We start from the raw sequence: 16,542 nt of genomic DNA on the forward strand, positions 1-16,542 counted from the left end.
CTCAGATGTATTAACTCGAGAAAAATGATGAGTAATGGTCAAATGTACAAAGAACTGGACTTGATTTTATAACTGTTGACTCAATCAAACTAGGGCAAAATGGAAGAATAAATAGGTAAGAATAAAAATAGTATTTATATAAGTAAATTAAGAACCATTCTAATCCAACTAAATCAGAAAATATCAAAACCATTTTAAAATTCAGATGAAAATTTAATGAGAAACTCAACTCCTGAGTATGCCTTAACCATGTCAGCTCTTTAATATTTTGAGGGATAATTTTTACTATTTATTTTTTCATTAAAGAGGATAATGTAACGATTATAAGTATTATGTTTATTATTTTCTTATAGTTCAAAAAAAATTTATTTTCTTTTTGAAAGTAAAGAGCATTGACTTTGATGCACACAATGGGTCTATAAATAACTCAACGTGTACATGTCTTAAACCACTGAATAAGATCTTTTTCTCTCCTATCCTCTTGTCTCTCCATCCTTCTATCTATCTATTTTCTTGTTTCTTTAAAGCGTCACCCCACTCGCCACCAACCTTCCCTTCACCACCTCACAAGAGGCCCTGCAAGCCCACAGCTTCACCCCCAAGGAAGCCCCCCCACAGCCACCCTCTCTGCAGTCATTTTTCTATGTACATTTGTTTATATGCGCTTAAATTTTCTAGGCCCTACTGATCTTTTTTATTGGTCAGCCAGCTCTGATCCCCCCCCGTTCATTTATGCCGATTGATCCACTGAAGGCCCCATCCACTTGATAATCTATGACCCCAAGCCCGAGATAAAGTGAGAGATATATAATAAGTTATTTTTTCCATTGAAAAATCCATGTGGACGCGATTGGACTCGCCTCACCTCTCTTTCCTTCTCTCCTCTCATGTCTCCACATATCAATTTACAGAGAGAGATGGCAAGAAAGAGTAATACAGAGAGAGAGAGAGAGAGAGTAAGAGAGATTTTGTCAAGGATAGAAAGAGAGAAAGAGTTCAAGGGTTTGAGGAGGGGGGTGAAGTATGAGGTTGTAAAGGAGCTCATTCCAGACATCAGGGAGGCCTGGCAGGCACCAATGAATACAGTCAGCGTAGTTCATCGGGTCCGCCTTCTGCCCCGGCGTCAGCAACTTCCCTTGCCGAATCGTATACACCGACGTGTGCGCGTCCTTTCTGTACTCGGACATGGTCGTTATGTTCACCATCGATATCGGCACCTTCGCTCTTCCGATCGCCGCCGCAGCCGCCGCCAGCAACCGCCGGTCCGTCCCCACGTACGGCGGCGCCGTCGCGTTCAGCACCGGCGCTGTCTCATTAGCGCACCTTATCCCTCCCGGGTTATTCCAGTCGGAACTCCTGCGACCAGTTGGTTTGGTTAGCCGCGACTCCGAAACGATGGGGAGCTCGAGAGATGGAAAGAAACGATGAACCTGATGTGGAGAAGGGACATGCTCATGAAGAAGACCCTCGTCCGGCTAGGATCGACGTTCTGGTCTACCCATTCGGCCCACGTCCTCAGCACTCTCTCGTACGCTGCCAAACGCTCGACCTCCTCCACCTCCGTCGAGCCCGCTTCGAAAGATCCACGTCTGGCCAAAACCCCACATGAGTAGAAGGAAAGATGAATGGATGGATAGACAGAAAAAAATAGACTGCCAGAGAGGTAGAAAGATAGGTAGATAGACGCACTGACTGACTGATAAAGAAATTAGAAAGATAAACAGAAAACAGGTCCGATAGGCAGATAGCAGAGGAATAGAGAGAGATAGAGACAGATTGATATACAAATGAAAGGATAGAGATATATGCAGACTGATAGAATAGATCGAGAAACGGGATAAACGAGACACGGATACACACAGAGACGACTGGTATATATATTGATAAATATCTACGGAAAAGAGATAGATTGAGAATTAGGGAATGAGATAGAGAGAGATAGAGAGAGAGAGCGCACAGGACTTTCATGTTGGGCGTGTTCATCCACCAGATGTAAGTGTTGAAGACGAGGAAATCGGCGTTGGACCAGTGGCGGGCGTGCTTAGAGATGGTGTTGGGCATGATGACGCGCTCCGCAATACTGTGCAGTCCGGGGTCGTCGGAGTTGGATTCAACGAGGAATGGCGCCCAGTAAAACTCCATTGTCGCCGCGTAATCCTGCACCGATTAGGGTTTAAAAGTTACCTTTACTGGTTTCTTTGTCAGAAGAAGCTGAGACAGCGAGGTTTGTCCACCACTTCACCTGGAGTCGGAAGACGGAGAGGGAGCCGTTGTGGGTGAGGGAGGTTCGGTCGGAGGACGTCGCAGCCAGGACGAGACAGATCATCGATTCCCACTGGTTCCGGTTAAGCGAATCTCCTACGAAGAGGAGCCGTTTTCCTCGCAGTTTTTCCAGGAACACCTTCGCGTTGAACCTTTGTCATCAACCCCACAGCTCCAAGCAATTAAGAGAGAGAGATTGAAAGGAAAAGAGAGAGAGAGAGAGAGAGAGACAGAGAGAGAGCGAGGGATAAAGGGAGAAAGGCGTGGAAATATGGAAAAACTTGGAGGGATGGTGAGTGGAGAGAGAGAGACACACAGAGAGACAGAGAGAGAGGACAAGAGGTACAGAGATATAGAGGAAGAGTGAAAGTAGGAAACTGAAATTGAGAGAAATGAAGACGGCGAGACAGATGTTAAGAACAACATCCTCCTTAAGAGGGAAAGAAGCGTCATTGCTATCGGCTATAGCTTTTACCCGCAATCAGATACAGTGGCAGAGAGAAAGAATGGGTTGTAGAGGGTGAGAGAGAACGAGAGATAAGAGAGACGGATAGAGCGAGATCAAAACCTGGGCAAGGAGCAGTCGCGAGGCTCCCACCTCCACTTCTGGTACTCGTCATCACGGCGCCCATTGCGCATGCAGGTGACTTGTTCCGTCATGTAGCCGCACTCTTCCTCCTTATACATTGGCCGAGTCTCCTCGTCAAAAACCCACCTCCCAGTGAACAAGTCGCACGACTCTGTCCCCACACTTTGCTTCTCCACCGCCGGCGGCAAGCTCTTATTCTCAAACAACTCCCCAACAACGGACCTGTACTTTGTGAACGACGATTTAGTGATCGAATTGAAGCACCCATAGTAAACGAGCGCCGCAGCGACGAGAAGCGAGACGACGACGGCAGCGACGGAGGACTCGCCCACCTTCCTTCGAGAAGGGCTCTCAGGCGCGAGAAAATCGCCCTTCCGACGAGCAGAATCCATGGCGGGGATTTCTCTTGAGATGGTAATTACAAGACTCTCGCTCGTTTCATGGACATGGACGAGGCATCTCGGAAGGCTGGAGATAATGGGCCATGGACCAGCCTGGAATCTCGCGGCAACGGCAGATTTCCTTTCTTCTTCACTGAGATTTTTCGTCTTCTCCGTTGTATGTTTGAGACATTAAAGCTTTCCTGATTGCGGTTGTCTCTCTCGCAACTGGGCGTCTCCAATGCGGGGTTCCGATATATCATTTGATGACAACGTGCGTAAAGGATAAAACTATCTTAATTTTTGAGCGGCAGCCGCCTGGTCGTGGGATGTGAGTTGGGTTATCTTCGCAATCGGGAGGTGGGTTGATTCGGTGGGCGGGGCCCCGCCTCCTCGTGGGCAGAAAGCGAAAGTGGAACCGCCGCCGGCAGCAGGACTGCTCTTAAGCGATAATCGTATGATTGTGTATCTTTGACTGAAGCGGAGATGAAGAGAGTGACGTTAGAGAGAGAGAGAGAGAGAGATCGGTATGGATACAGAGAAAGGAAGAAGGCAGTGGAGATGAAGGAAAGGACGAGGGGAAATGAGTGACGGTAGAATGAGGACGAAGTAGAGATATGGAGAGGGCGGGGGATAGATGAGAGAGAAGGAGAGAGTGACAAGTAAAAGAGAGAAACCAGAGAAAACCAGAGAGAAAGAGTCGACCAATAGAGGAAAAGAATAGTGTTGGGTCACTTGGGCATGTGAGTCGTTGAGTAACTTGCGCAGAGAAAGAATAGTTTTTCTAATTGTTTTTTTCTTATTTCCTTAAGTGGGTCCCTGTTCTATGTGGACCTTCATTTTTGTTTTCGCCTCTCCCCTTATTCTCATCTCCCTTATTCTCATCACCTTTTTTTAATTGTCCAAAATGAAAGGCTCCCTTGGTTGGAGGTTCATCTTCACGTGGGGATATTCTTGAAGCGGTGAGAACCTTCTCAACCCAGCTGAAATCCCCTGAGATTAAAGAAATGGTATTTCTTTCCTTATACTTTGTGGATGCTATTTGAGGTTGAAGGTTTGGTGGCGAGTCACTTATTTCCTTATATTTAAGGTTCAAGATTCGGCGGCGTGAAGATTTGAAGATTTTGTTGGAGAGAAGTGACGTCGTCAGCTGTATCCGAGTATATTATTTCTAAGTGGGTCAGAGCTTGGAGGAGAGTGCACATCTTTCTTGGACCTACTATGTCTTTGATTATGCATTTTGATGTCTAGAAGCAAAGACCAAACAAACTAGACATATAGTAACTTTACGTGTATGTCATCTTAATCCAGTAGGTTTAACGTTGAAACTAGATGGGTAAAACCTGAGATTTGTGATTACTGCTGAAATTAATACAAAGGCTCCAAGTATTAGTTGACATTGTTTATTAGAAAGTGATAAGCATTCGCTTTTGTTTATTCTGATGGAAATATATGTGCCGAGCAAGACAATCACATATTTTATACATGCTCATGATGAAGTCTATAAATAGATTATCTGACTTAGTGAATTATGACAAGATCCTAATCCAGATTTCACTAGTCTTTAAGTGTGTGTTCCAAATATTTATACTCTAAGGACACTCAATAAGGACACTTCAATATCCAGTTAGAATAGCACTATCTAGTCTCATTTATATTATGAGTATGGCGGATGATGTAGCCGTTATGTAGAGATAGTAATGATAGATGGTGGGTCCTCTTTTGGGAAAGAGTTCATTAAATTGGTTTGCTTGAATTATTGAATGGTAGTTTACCAAACACCCTATCAGATTTATTCTCACCACAGTTCTCTAAGTGTTTCTTTGACCGGGGACAACGAAGACATCTTAGGGATGGACAGTTTTATTTTGACTATGAACAACAAGTTGCTAATCATTAAGTTCTAAAAAGTTTAAGCTTGGTTGAGCATAAAGTCCTCAAAGATGAATGAGTGGTCAAAATGATATTATATGTTATCAATATAAGATGAGATAACTCCAGGAAGATGATACATGAAGTCATCGGCTAAGGTAGTAGAATATTTGAGAAGAGTTATTAGATGATTTTCAAATGCATCAGTACAAAATCAAATGACAAATGACAAGTGGATGAGGGCCTTTATGTACATGAGAACCATTGACAAAAAGGCCCCATGAGTAAACCAAGACATCCATTTGTATTTTAGAGCGTGAGGCGAAGCTTTGCACCCCACAAGATGGAAACTCAACCTATTAATTGGGTTAAATTTATAAGTGATTAATTTATTTAAATGATTATATTAATAATTAAAATATCAATAAAGTTTATTAGGCCATTAGGTTCATTAACAAGACGGATGCATAGGCCTAGAGGGTCATGTACAAATTTTCTTTTGGATGTCGAGATATAAACTTAAAGTTAAGGGGTTTTATGATTTTTCATCAAGTGTAAATAAGAGAAATCCCTGAACTAAATTCACCTAAGCCAGAATTTTTTAGGTTTCTAACCTTCTTCTCCCTTCGTCGCCTAACACCCTTCTACTCCCGATGCAATCAAATGATAACAGGGATCATCAAGATGAATAAGGAAATTTGACGTGGTGGTGGTTGTGTGAAAATACCTTAAGGCTAGGCTCATGAAAATCTCAACATCTCTCACTCGAGGAACTAAAAAATTATGATTTGATTCACACCAATGCACCTTAGTCATTGAATTTTAAAGAGTATTTCTGATTTTATTTTCAAACTTCTATTACATGAATCGTTTAAGTTTCATCTCAGTCATAGTCCCAAAACTCAACACAATCCAGAGCTTTCTAGGGGAAGTAGGGTAAACATTATGTGTTGAACTCAATGATAAGTAAGGTAGTGTTGAATAGGAAATTATTTAGCTTATATATGTCAAATTGTATTGATTTTGATGTATATTAATTATTTTGGAACTTATTGGGATGATATACGCGAAAAAAGGTCAATTAATGTTTTCCTTTGATTCATATTTGTGTATTCATCCTTATTCTCATTGATTAAGTGCACCTCACTTCTCTATTTGGATCAGATATGTTATAGTTTGGTGTGGGAACCCTTGTTGTGCTTAGAATCCCATTGGTTAACATTTTAACATATATATTGGGTTGAGCAATGGGCAAAGAATTATTATGGAGATCATCAAATACCCATCTTGACAAGAAATTAATAATTTATGATTAATTGATACATATTTTAGATAAACTTAATCAATTAGGTGATACATTAAAAGTTTATTAAGCTATTTGATTTATTCATTAGATTACTACGTGGGCCTAAAGGATCATATAAGAAAGGTTTATTAGATGTCAGAGGTTATACATAAAGTATATGGGTTTTAGTAAAAATTATCATTAAGCATATGTCAAAGAAGATCTCACAAAAAATGGTTCTAAATTAAGAAAAGGTGATTTTTAAAAATTTAGAATCATTTAATTCTACATTAAACGCCATGAGCAAGTGATTGAATTATACGTTGGTATTTTTAAGTTTTAAAGATCTGTTACAATTAGGTGTTAATTTCTGCCACTTGAGTCTTATTCCAATCATTGATCGTGGCCACCATAATCAAATAACACCAAATGCAATGTAAGTTATGTGCGTGATTCTCTAGTCTCATATACCAGTTTATTTAAAGCATCCGCTAGTGTAGTAACTCATCATTATTTATCCCATTTTTTTGTCTAACATACAGTTTAGTTAAGCTTTGTTGTAACACAATGGGCGTTGGGATCGAACGGTTCGTGTTATACCATAGGAAGAGCGATGCAGTCACGTCATGTAGTGGAGACGAGTAATGATGATGGCATGTTAATGATAATGCAACGATAAAATCACTGAGAAGTATAAATTCGGCGTCAACGTACACCAACGACCATTGAGCTACGGTAAACGTGACTTGGAAATGCCACTAGGCTCTCGATGATCCGGACATCGGGATGAAGGCCGACGGTGCGAGCTCAGCTACTGCCACCTTTGCACACACCTTCAACGGTCTGAACCAAGGACGTGCCAATTGAAGTCCTAATCCTTAGAATGTGGATCCTATCTATCAATAATCTAACGCCAGCGGTGGAGAAAAACGTTTGGAGGCACTGAAGGAAATAATATAACGCTGAGAGTGGAATAGATAAGTGTACTAGTAGCATTAAGCGTGAGCGTTGTCTGATTCAGCAACAGTGGCAGGCGAGCAACTCGTAGACGCGAGGACGACGCAAGTAGATGCGACGGCACAAAGTAGGCGGGCAGCACAATTCGGCTTGGTGGTGCAAATAAGTGTGGCGCCGCAAGTATGTGCGACGACGCAAGGAGGTATGACAGCACGAGGAGGGGCGGCAGCGCAAGTACACATGGCGGCGCAAGTACGCGTAGCGCCACAAGTTGATGGCTAGGCACGGTGAGGGCTGCGATGGCGAGGGACTGCGACGATGGACATGGTGGCGAGGCGCGGCGATGGTTGTAGCCACGAGCACAGTGGCGAAGTGTGGCTTCGGGTGCAGTGATGGGCGTGACGACAGCTGGGTGCGACGGCAATGGCAGGCCCCAACAGCGGGTTGCAGCAGTCTTCGATCGGCCGAGGGGCGCGACGGCCTGAGATCGGCTTTGAGGGCAGTGGCCTCAGATCGGCCGCAAGGTCAACGGCTTCGAGTCGGCGGCCATGGGTGCTTGCGGCAACCTCTGGTCAGCGGACGTGGGCGCCTGCGGCGGACGTAGGTGGCCTGGGCTGCCGCAGGCTGCCCGGGCGGCAGCGCGCAGCCTGGATGGCCGCATGCAGCCCTGGGCAGCTGCCAACGGCTCGGGGCGGCCGCTCATGGCCCTGGACGGCCGCCTACGGCTTCAGGCAACCGCTCGTGGCCCTGGGCAGCTGCCTACGGCTTCGGGCAGCTGCTCGCAGCCGTGGGCGACCGCTGGCAGCCTTGGGTGGTCGCTCGTTGCCTTGGGCGGCCGGTGGCGGCCCAAAGTGGCCGCTGGCGGCCCTGGGCGGCCGTTGGCGGCCCTAGGCGATTGCTGGTGGCCCAAGGCGGTCGCTGGTGGCCCTCAAAGGCCGTTGGCGGCCCTCAACGGCTGTTGGCAGCCACTGGCTGCTCTGGGCGGCCATTGGCAGCCCTAGGCGGTGCTGGACTGCCTCAAGAACTGCGGCCGGAGCTCCGGCAAAAACTGCGGTGGCGGCGGTTTTCGGTGATGGCGACGGCAGTTACCGGCGATGGCGGCCGCAATTTCCAGCGAATTCTAGGGTTTCTTTCTCTCTCACTATTTTTGCAGTGGCATTTTTATAAATATGATGAATACATTAAAAAACACAAAAAATAGTAAAAATACTAAAAATCACATTTTTCCAAACTTTTCTCTTCTCTCTTCCTATGGGTGGGGCCCACCTTTTAAGGTACAAATATGGGCCTCCCCCTAAAAATTAAGGGGAGAAGGCCCAATTAAGAATTTTTGGGGCCCCCTAATAGGAGAGAGAAAAACACAAACATGCCCATACATGTGATAACACACGCGCAAACGTGTAGGTCCATACAGCGGTCCAGACACGTGCGAATAAACAAAAACAAACAGAAAGGTGGCCGATATACGTGGCCTAATAAACAAGGAAATGCAAGGAAAGATAATGTCAAACCTTTATGGGCCGTTGAAGAAACCAGGTACTCCGAAGGCTGGGTCTCGCCCGTGAGCCTTTGCGCGACGAACTGGATTGACACGGTCTTCGAAGTTGGATGCTCCCCCATCAATCTTGGATAAATTAACAGAGAGCACCTACTCTAAACGTCATAAGCATTTTAATAAACCCTTTCATAGAACCTAATTTATAGTATTTTACAGTGTATAGTCAATAATTTAGAGATTGCTCAACTATCACGGTCAGGACTGATGCATTAGAAAATTATCAAAACTCCTTTTGGGTATTTTAACTACTTTTGACAACGAATTCATTGCATTCTCTTTTTAGATTTTTTATCTGGTACCAAATATATACGATCTCATGTTGACCATGTTGGGTTCTAGGGGCCTTGACTTGGATGAATAAATCTAAAACGATGCGCAGCGGAAGTCTTTTGCGAATCGAACGGCATCAACCCAAACATTGAAACGGCGTACCTTTGCACGAATCTCATTCGTGATTTCTTCGATCCCGGAGTGAGATGAGTCGAGCTGCTCAAGAGTGCAGCCTCTAGACGTATCCACGCGGTCCTCGGCGCGTCGGATCTCCTCCTTCTCATTGACGAGCCCCGTTCTTTCTCCGTCGGCGTCGTTACGTCGTCCCAATCACATCAGGTGTGGAGAAGGGGTGTGGGGAGAGTGGAGAAGAAGGGGAAAGGCCCTTGAACAATTCTGGCCTGGGTGAATTTCGTTCAGGGCCTTCCCCTATTTATACTAAGTGGGTATTTTTCATAAAAACCCCCAAAACTTAAGTATATCTTCCAACATCCAAAAGACCATTTTGCGTGTGACCTTCTAGGCGCATGTATAAGTCTAGTTAATGACTCCAACGGCCCAATAACCTTTATTGGTCTTCCAACTTAATTAACTATATCATCATATAGATTAATTAACATCGGATCGATTTAACCCAATCGATAGGTCGAGACTCCGACACGTGGGGTGCCAAGCTACACCTCGTGTCCTAGAAGATACAAAGGAGTGTGTATCGACTCACTCATGGAACCTGTTCATCATCGGTTACCGTGTATGTATAATCCCTCATCCACTTGATGCTCCTTGGACGACTTAGGGTATGGTCAACTGTCAAACCCTAATCGGTCATCCGAGTTAGTACCGATGCATTCAGAAATCATCGGAGAACTCTTCTCCGATATTTCACTGCCTTGGCCAAGGACTTCGTTGCATCATCTTCCTTGAGCTGTCACCTCTTATACCGAGGGTGGACGATCCCATCTTGACCACTCAATCGCCTTCATGTACTTCTTGATGCATCCGAACTAAGACCGTTTAGAATCCCATGATTAGAGACTCGTTGGCCATAGCCAAAGTACAACCGTCCGTCCACAAGACCTCTTTGGTGTCTCAAGTCTAAGGACCACTTACACAACCGTGACGTGAATCTACCTGATTGACAGTTCGGTATAATACCATTCAGGGATTCGTACGGATCAATTCAGTGAACTCTTTCACTAAAGAGCACCCACTATCTATCCTTAGTGTCGCCACACTAATGGCTACGGGACCGGCCATACTCATCATATGAGTGAGGCTAGATAATGTTATTCTATCCTGATACTTCAATGTCCTTCTCGTGTATCCTTTGAATAGGAATGTTTAGAACACATGCTTAAAGACGAGTGATCTCCGTATTATGATCTCATCATAATTCACTAAGTCTGATCATGTATTCATGGACTTCATTATACGCATCACACGTGCACTATAATGAATATGTTCTATTAATGAATATGGAACGAGATGTGGAATGTGTGATTGGCTTGCCGGCCACATATATCTCCATCAAACCACACCTTTGTGTACTTCTTACCATGTCTAGGCTAAGAGTGTTTGTAATCCCATTCAAAGGGACTCATAGGTCATATGCACAAGATGTTTGCTGTATTAGATCTAAGGACCACTTACACAATAGTAACATGAATCCACCTGCTTAACATTTTGGTATAATATCATCTTGGGATTCATAATGATAAGTTTAATAAATTGTTCCCCTAAGTAAAACCCATTATCCCTTAATGCCTCTACACAAATGGTTATGGCATCAATCATCCACATCACATCATAAGGAGTAGATAGTGTTAGTGTCCCTGGAAATTTTGATTGTCTTCTTGACTAGTAGATGAATATGAATGTTTTTGATGTTTTTTGTGAAGCAGAAGTAGTAATCTAGGAACTGTCAAAGAAAAAATGGGGCAACTAAATGAACCTAAGGCTGGATAAATCAAGACACACATCCACATGATAAATTTGAACAATTAAATCTGGAGACAATAATGATGGTTCAGTCATGTTCCTCAGTCATTAGAGGGAGTGCCATGCTAAAACCACAACAATAAAGAAATCTTACAATTAAAAGCCACAAAAAATCAGCCACATGAAGTCATGATTCAATTCAAACTAAATCCAACATCAGTATAAAAAGAAATGAGAATAAAACTCAATGAAATAATATGAAATATAAATGGAGGACATGACTTTTGATAATAGAGTATTGCAATAGGATAGTGCTTCGAGTCTTGAGTTACGAGTGGCAGTGTAGGTTGGATTCCCCTTCAATCAATGTTCAACTTTGAATCATAATCTAAGTAGGGATTTTTTTAAGAGAGAAGGATGGCATGCGAGGGGTTAAGTATGTGTGCAAGTGGTGATGTGTGTGGGGGAGAACACGTACTGACTAGTAGTGCACAAAGAATGGCATTTTACATAAGTGACAGTTCACAAAGGGTGGAAGAAGTGGTGAGCAACAACATACGTGACATAGTAGACATAGGGATTGAAAGCACATGAGGATTTTCAGTCAGCAAGAATGGTGATATGCAAGGGAACACAAAAGCAAACAAGCCTCATGCCCGCAAAAAGTAAGACACACATGAATTTTTCCCTCAGAGGTACAGAAGATGTGATGAGGAAGATGGTGGAGAATAGTAGTGGTAGAGAGGAGACCATAGGACAAACTCTAAGAAAAAACTCGAATCAAAATTCACCAAATGATCCATTATAGAATTGGCATAGTAGGGGATCAGGGAGAGACGATAACTGAAATTTCAATGAATAAATGTAAAATAATGAATCATTGGTTCTCTATTGCAGCATGGAATGACATGGGTGCCAGTTGTCTCCTCAGACGGGGTGATGTCCCTTTAAATAGTGGGCCTTATGCATTTAGCCCACCAAGTTGTCCTATTGTTGTCCCATTATAATTTGTACATTATTGTGCACATCCTTGGACTTCATTATTAAACTCGCACATGAATAATAATGAATATGACTTGTAGTATTGAATTACAAATGAGATTTAACACAAGGGATTGGCTTAAAATTCATATACTTTCATCGACCCCAATGTTACGTAGAATAATTCCTTAGGAGTACAAACAAATCTGTACAATAATTTAACAAATGCTACTGAATTATACTATATACAAATCATAATGTAGAAAACATACAGCACATGTGAACAGTCTTCTCATTGACCACTCAAATTTTCTTCTCAGTTATTGAAATCCACCTTGACTTCCTCATGTAAACTTCAACATAAGTCCTTACTTAGAAGACACTTCCCAGTTCAGAACGAGTCACTTCTTAAATTGTGAAAGTTAAATCCATAAGAATTTTTGGATCAGAAAAAACTCCTGTTGGGTCAAATCCCCAAGTCCTTTTGAGTCAATAAAAAATTCAATGGAATGTGATATTAATAACTCCTCATGATTATTCAAACATAAGTCACTCTCTCTGCATGAATCATTTTTTATCTAAGATAAAAAATATACTAACTGATAATATTTTACTTAAATTTATACTACTATAAAAATGAAAAACACTCGACTGAATCCATTTTATTAATCAATATATTTATAACTTCATTATCAGTAAGATAGTTCAATGCACCTTACTATATTATCAATATCTTATATGATTCTTACTTAGTAAGTAGATCCCAAATATGATCAAATTCTATATATATAAAGAAAATTAATTTTATACAATAATAAACCACTTATCCACCTTAATAAACTGATATTTAAATCTAAGTCAATGGAAGTGATCAATCTCAATTGATGCATAAAATTTTAGTGTTCCTGACATGATCTCTACAAATTGACAACTTGAATAATATGTATGATGTAATGTTATGAACTAATTCAATAATTAATGAATATAATCAAAAAAATTCAGATATAAAACTATAAGTCACATAAGGGTTTTAAAACCACAATATTATTCTTAAGAAGTAAATTTTATAAGACAATCATCGGAACACTAAATAGGATCGATTATTAGTTTTAGAGCCTAAAATTTTCATTCCTGATGTACTTAAGATACAAATAATGATACAGTAAATCACATGCAATTTAGAACATAGCAATCTTATTGAATACTATTTTGCTAAATATTACAAATAAAGTTCACTAAAATTTTTTAATATATCATCCAAAACTAAATATTTATTACTTTAGTTATTACATAAATTCAATATATAAAGTTTCCAATCACCAAATGAATGAGAGAGAAATTTATTTTTGTCACAACAGTTCAGCAATTAAAAAGTACTAGAATATAATACTTTATGTAGTGTGTAGGAATAAATATTTTACCAAAAATCACTCATTTCATAAGATAAATAATTGAAATTTTAAACTTAATCTGCAGTTTGAAAAGTTTAGAAAATTTTACATAAAATATTTATTAAAAATTGCTGACTTTATTTTCAAGATGCAGAACTTACTGAGATTAGTTCAATTTTATAATTTATTTCAAATTTTATAATCCATGATCAATAACACAAATAACATCTTAATGTAAAATGAACTTCAAAAGGGCATAAAACATTTTCATCTTCATTTTGAAAATATTGTTTTCATTCAATTGAGATCATATTATTTTATTAAAATTTGTCCATGCTAAAATGAATATCGTTGCGAAACATCATCACAAGTACATGTATCACATTCAACTTAATTTACATCAAAATAACCCTCCTATGATTTATTCATTTATAATTTTTTACCAAAATGTGTATTAAAAATCACTATAATCTCAATTTTATCAAAAAAATCTGATAAACAAGTACAAAAATATTAAAATGATATACTTTTAGGGGTGTGGTACCATGTGGAGATTGGAGACAGTGGATAGAGAATTTAGAGATAGAAAGGAGACACTAGATAGTGCCTGCAGTATGAGAGAAATAAAACGTGATATGGGGGAGATGGCCTATGCAGATTGATGGAGAGGGAGAGATACAGAAATAGTAGGGGAGGAGGAACGACGTTGCTGACAAAACTTACATAACAATGACAGATTGGACATGATGATAAACTCAAAATTGTGTAATTTAGATGTTTTAGATTTTGAATTTAATTATAAATTTATAAAAACATTTTCTCAAAAAAATATATCTAGATAGTGATGAGTGAGGATTGTCTCCATGAGGAATGTCCATTAGGAATTTAATGCTTTTAAAATGAGAAGAGATGAGTAGAGAAAACAAGGTAAGATAAAATAAATGGATAGGTGAAAAAGTGATAGAAAGAATGTACTATTTATAGATTTATTTGAATGATAGAAGACAGTAGACAGTGATATGATAGAGATAACTGAGCAGAGAGATGGGAGATGAAGGGAAGAGATTGGATGATCGGGCAAAGTGACAATGAGAGGTTAGAAGGGGACGATAAAAGTGGAATGTGATGTGAGGAAAGAAAAAATTAAATCTAACCAAATTACCTTGGAAAATGTTGGGAAAGGTACTTTCCCAAGGTCATTTAACTTTTCTAGGACAAAGGCAACATACAAATGCAGGTAAGTTCTTCCTCTTCTCTGTTCCTCTCCTCAAACACCCAAAACACCAAGGAATAGAAATTTATGGATTTATAAGCTCCCTCTCTTTCAATCATCCTAAAACTGTTGGAAGCAAGTTCGAAGATATTCTTAGTCAATTTAGAGATCCAAGGGGACCTCAATTTATAGATATAAGTGCAAGCGTGGAAAGAGAGGAGAAAGATGAAACTGTCATCTGTATCATGAGATATCAAGTTTCGAAGTTGGCGAAGTCATGGTCATCAATTTTATTTAAAGTATTATCGTTCCTCACCACTGTCGTCACCAAATCACATCTGGGGTTTAACATCCTTAATTTTTTAGCAAATATTGGCTCATGTTTTATCACTTTATATGGATCAGCTGATCCATGCTGACCATTTGTAACTAAAAGAATAAGAAAAATTATAAAATGAAAAAATGCATGAGATGGTGATGTGTCATCATGAACCACGATAAGCGCCGCATTTCTAGTTCTTCCAATGGCGGATTTACATGTGTGTGCCACATATAAGGGCCACATTTTTTGAATTTTCAAATTTGAGGTAAAGCATAAATTTATTTTTTAATTGATGACACATAGGTTTTTTCTCGTTTAATACAATATTGCTTATTGTGATTTTAATTCCTCCTTTTTATAATGGTCCACATCATCCTGCCAAATAAAAAGTAAAAGTGCATTAGTTACTAGGTAGTCATTTTGTGTTGTAATTTGTGATGCCATAATGGCATAGTTTTAAATGAGTACCCATGCTAACCATTGTGGAATTCAATTACTGATTACCAGAAACCACTTTAATTATTAGAAAATAACATTAAATTTCTAAAATTTTAATTTTTGCCTTTAATGTCATAGAATTATATAAAAATATATTCCAACCAGGAAAATTATTTTCTTTAAGACTGTGATTTCAAAATTTCCATGAAATTCCATAAATACCATAAATATCGAAATGTCATTTGATAACTCTGTTTAATCATTTTGGGCTTGATAACATGCATAGATAATCACTTTAATGTGAATAAGCATGTAAATGTAGTGATATTAGCCTTATAGCTAGTATGGTCTCATATGATAGCTTTGGTTCAATTTTTGAGTTACTTTTTTAACCTTAGAGTCAGTTCATGTTGTTCATGCACTTTTGGTTCATCCATATCGACCATAAGTGCACATGGCTTGAGTGTCCTGCATTGTACGCATCACATGAGCACTATGTCATATACTCATTTTTGTCATGGATTTATTGAGCTGTAAGGGCTCGGCATTCCATTGTGATGATGAATTCCCGGTTAGGGAAACTATTTTGGTCTCCATATCCATTTTTTGCATAAACATGTGGCTACAATTTGGGCCAGCGTAGCTTACCTTGGACTTGTTCTATCATTTTAGTATAAATATCAGAGATCTTGTTGCTTGGATCCAAGGCTGCTAATATCAGACAAGCAAAGTTTTATTGAGCTTGTACTTTGATAACGTAAAATGTGATTAAATGAAAGATAGACACCACATCATTATTACTCTCAGTCTCCATAAACTAATGACTTTAATGAATTTTTTATATGTTGATTTGGTGATCCGACGGGTATAAGGATAAATATGGTGAGATGAGAAGGAGATAAAGAATAATATGATATATGTGAAAATATGGGGAGTATAGTGGATGGAAGAGGAATAGATTATAGAAATATGAAGGGATGAGAATGATGATAAGTAGGGCTAGATAAATGTAATAATGGATATTTATATAGCGGATAAGGGGGTGTGGTGGATGATCACACATTAATTGGATATAGATACATGTGG

General features: G+C 40.0%; 1 protein-coding gene across 2 annotated transcripts; it reads right to left on the reverse strand.

Annotated features, from left to right (window-relative positions):
* Positions 1 to 904: 904 nt before the first annotated feature.
* Positions 905 to 3,493, reverse strand: LOC144706300 (protein trichome birefringence-like 28). Of its 2 annotated transcripts, none has more exons than XM_078579188.1 (5): positions 2,831 to 3,472; positions 2,243 to 2,414; positions 1,958 to 2,157; positions 1,431 to 1,589; positions 905 to 1,356 (listed from the first exon to the last, which is right to left on the reverse strand). In XM_078579188.1, the coding sequence occupies exons 1-5, from the start codon at positions 3,241 to 3,243 to the stop codon at positions 972 to 974; spliced, it is 1,329 nt and encodes a 442-aa protein (XP_078435314.1). In that variant the 5' UTR covers positions 3,244 to 3,472; the 3' UTR covers positions 905 to 971. The 2 variants fall into 2 exon arrangements, with proteins under 2 accessions (XP_078435314.1, XP_078435322.1); XM_078579196.1 differs by having other exon boundaries at positions 1,220 to 1,356; positions 1,690 to 2,157; positions 2,831 to 3,493.
* Positions 3,494 to 16,542: the final 13,049 nt, after the last annotated feature.

Source organism: Wolffia australiana, chromosome 1 (genome assembly GCF_029677425.1).
Source record: "Wolffia australiana isolate 7733 chromosome 1, ASM2967742v1".
In the NCBI taxonomy this organism is placed as follows: Eukaryota; Viridiplantae; Streptophyta; class Magnoliopsida; order Alismatales; family Araceae; genus Wolffia; species Wolffia australiana.

What these genes read in the sequence shown, in the direction of transcription:
- LOC144706300 (XM_078579188.1), bottom strand. Translation starts at nt 3,243, where the DNA reads ATGGATTCTGCTCGTCGGAAGGGCGATTTTCTCGCGCCTGAGAGCCCT. An exon ending in CGCGACTGCTCCTTGCCCAG is followed by an intron (nt 2,415 to 2,830) that starts GTTTTGATCTCG and finishes TTGATGACAAAG; the next exon opens with GTTCAACGCGAAGGTGTTCC. An exon ending in ATGTCCCTTCTCCACATCAG is followed by an intron (nt 1,357 to 1,430) that starts GTTCATCGTTTC and finishes AACTGGTCGCAG; the next exon opens with GAGTTCCGACTGGAATAACC.